The sequence below is a fragment of the Drosophila miranda genome, chromosome XR (assembly GCF_003369915.1).
Source record: "Drosophila miranda strain MSH22 chromosome XR, D.miranda_PacBio2.1, whole genome shotgun sequence".
Taxonomy (NCBI): domain Eukaryota; kingdom Metazoa; phylum Arthropoda; class Insecta; order Diptera; family Drosophilidae; genus Drosophila; species Drosophila miranda.
In genome coordinates, this window is record NC_046674.1 from 20,222,584 (window position 1) to 20,225,054 (window position 2,471).

The window sequence follows — 2,471 nt, forward strand, 5'->3', positions numbered from 1 at the left end:
TCAGGCTGATTTATCTGGACACCATTGCCCAATCGACAAGGGGGCGTATGCGTAATGCAGCCTATGGCCAATCGAAAGTTGTACTCAAAGTCGGGTTCCTAATTAGACAATTTCTCTATTACTGAAGAGCAGTCGATGGAGAGGAGGACCAGCTGCGAGTCTGGGGTTTCCTTTCACAAAGATCTACCTTTTGCGGACAATTACAGCTGTAACTAATCAAAAGGGCATTGATTTTTATGAACTGTTGAGCATCCCAAATGGAAGACCTGAACGTGGACGATGGTTGTGGCGATGGCGACGTCGATGGCGACGGCGATGGCGTCACCTGCTGTTCAAATCTTTGCATTTGCAGTGAAACGTGCTGCAAAAAGTGGAGAAGAAAAAAAGAAAAACGTTAACCATCATGATGCAAGAGAGAAAGAAAGTTGCAACTCGTGCCTCATAAACGGCAATCTCCGGACAGAGCCAAAGCCAAACCCATGAAAATCTCAGCAAAAAAAGGGACCCAGGCGCCTGGGTCAAGCCAATCCATTCGAGGCCCCCGAGTCACGTTAGGGCATGTTAGCCAACAGCCAGAGATCGGGCCTGAGATGGGGTTTGGGCATCCATCCATAATGTGCATATTGCCGTTGAGTTTTTTCGCTTTGCGGTTTTTTTGTTTTTTTATCGAGTGCTCGCTTTTTGACACTAAATTGCCTTGACTAAATCCATGTCCATGGCGGCGATGGCTTTGCCTCTAACGAAGTGTGAAAGATGCTGGTCTTTGATTCGATTTGATTGCCCAACTGTGGCATGCACCGCACTGCCACTCCATACCACTCCATACCACTCGACACCACACTCTGCTGCAAGGTTCGTTTTTGCTGCTGCTCCCGGTGCTGCTGCTGCTGCTCTTGCTGCTGCTGCTGCTGCTTGCACCGTGAAGATGTAGTTAACAACGTGACTATGTAATCAGCATCAGCCACTGCATCAGCGCTAGGAAGTTGCTCCGCTTCGAGCTTTCAACTGCTGCTGCGGCTGCGGCTGCTGCTGCAACTACGGCTGCAACTGCTGTAAAGTGCAAATGATTTTCACCCCGGCCACACCTCCTGGTCAGCCTTTTGGACACCCCTCTGACACGGCTGTCGTTTCGTTACGTTTCTAATCAAATTAATTTCGGCAGCAACTCATGACCACGTGTCCGGTCAGGATGGCATTTGGCTACCTCTTACTCTGTCTACGGCTGTGGCTGTTCCTACAGATTGCGCATACGCAGCGTGTGATGGCGACATACATTGAATCGTATAATGATTATGGCCACAATCATGATGAGGAAAGGGTGAGTGTGGGAACCATCAATCCATTCGTGACTCTTCGTTCTCTGTGTCACCCAAGCAGCTCCACTACTCCCATCAATATCACATTTCCGATCCGACGAGTCAAGTGCACATCCTTCATCGAGAACAGCGTCAGGGAGATCACGTCCTTGGGACCTACAGCCACCTGGAGCCTGGGGGACACATACGCAGCGTCCACTACGAAGTACGCGGACCCCACCAGGGCTTTAGGGCTGTCATTCAGCAGCGAACGGCCCACAGCCGAGTACATCAGTCCCTGGAGTTCCGGCGCAAGCAGCCGTCTCGCCCCCTGGCCCTGGCGGAGCCTGTGGCATTTGTGGTTTAGTGGCAGGTGCCCGAGGCATGAAACCGGACCACAAAAGCGGTCCCTGGCCCATCCGTTAATTACAAAAGATGTTTAATTGTCTTCCAATGATTTCGCTGAAATTTTAAGTGAATTTCGAACTTGAAATTTAAATTGATTTCGGGAGGAGTACACCAAACTTGAACGTAAAATTGTATGAATTATAAAATGTACATCATTTTAGATATTAAATTAATCAACTTGAATGAATCATTTGGAAGTGAATCGAGGTTTATTTGAAGAGGTGTGCATTTAAATGGGAACCATGGGAGAACCATTCTTTAACTTTAGGATGGAGTTCAAAAGAGATTTAGCACCTCAGAAAAACAAAGACTACACAAACATCTCTCCCGTTAACTCACATTCCATTTTCCAATCGTGTAAATTCCATTTAACTACACAAACACCTTAAAGCTTCAAAAATTGCCTTTAATTTAACATTTAGTGTGTTCTGCAAGCCAAGAAATTGTTGCTGATGATGTTGGCTCACTTTTCAGGCCATGAATTGCGAGCTTAATTATAATTAATGGACACCGTCCGGGCTATTGTTGAGTTATATTTCTTGGCAGGCGGCGAGCTATTAAAGCTGAGCAAACATGCTCATAAAACCCGTTGACAATCCATGCCTCTGTTAACGGCACCCCACCGAAACCAGAGGAATATACCTCATATATTTAAGGTGCAGTTAAAAACGAATGATTGTATTTTTGTTGGTTCAATATTTCGTGCTAATTATATTGTTTCCATGGCTGGTGGCTGTTCGCTGGTGGCTGGTGGCTGGTGGCTGCTGC

The 2,471-nt window shown here is 46.9% G+C and overlaps 1 protein-coding gene across 1 annotated transcript; it reads left to right on the forward strand.

Annotated features, from left to right (window-relative positions):
* Positions 1-1,168: 1,168 nt before the first annotated feature.
* On the forward strand, positions 1,169-1,738 carry LOC108150935. Its single transcript, XM_017279265.2, has 2 exons — positions 1,169-1,318; positions 1,378-1,738. The coding sequence occupies exons 1-2, from the start codon at positions 1,169-1,171 to the stop codon at positions 1,660-1,662; spliced, it is 435 nt and encodes a 144-aa protein (XP_017134754.1). The 3' UTR covers positions 1,663-1,738.
* Positions 1,739-2,471: the final 733 nt, after the last annotated feature.

What these genes read in the sequence shown, in the direction of transcription:
- LOC108150935 (XM_017279265.2), top strand. Translation starts at nt 1,169, where the DNA reads ATGACCACGTGTCCGGTCAGGATGGCATTTGGCTACCTCTTACTCTGT. An exon ending in ACAATCATGATGAGGAAAGG is followed by an intron (nt 1,319 to 1,377) that starts GTGAGTGTGGGA and finishes TCACCCAAGCAG; the next exon opens with CTCCACTACTCCCATCAATA.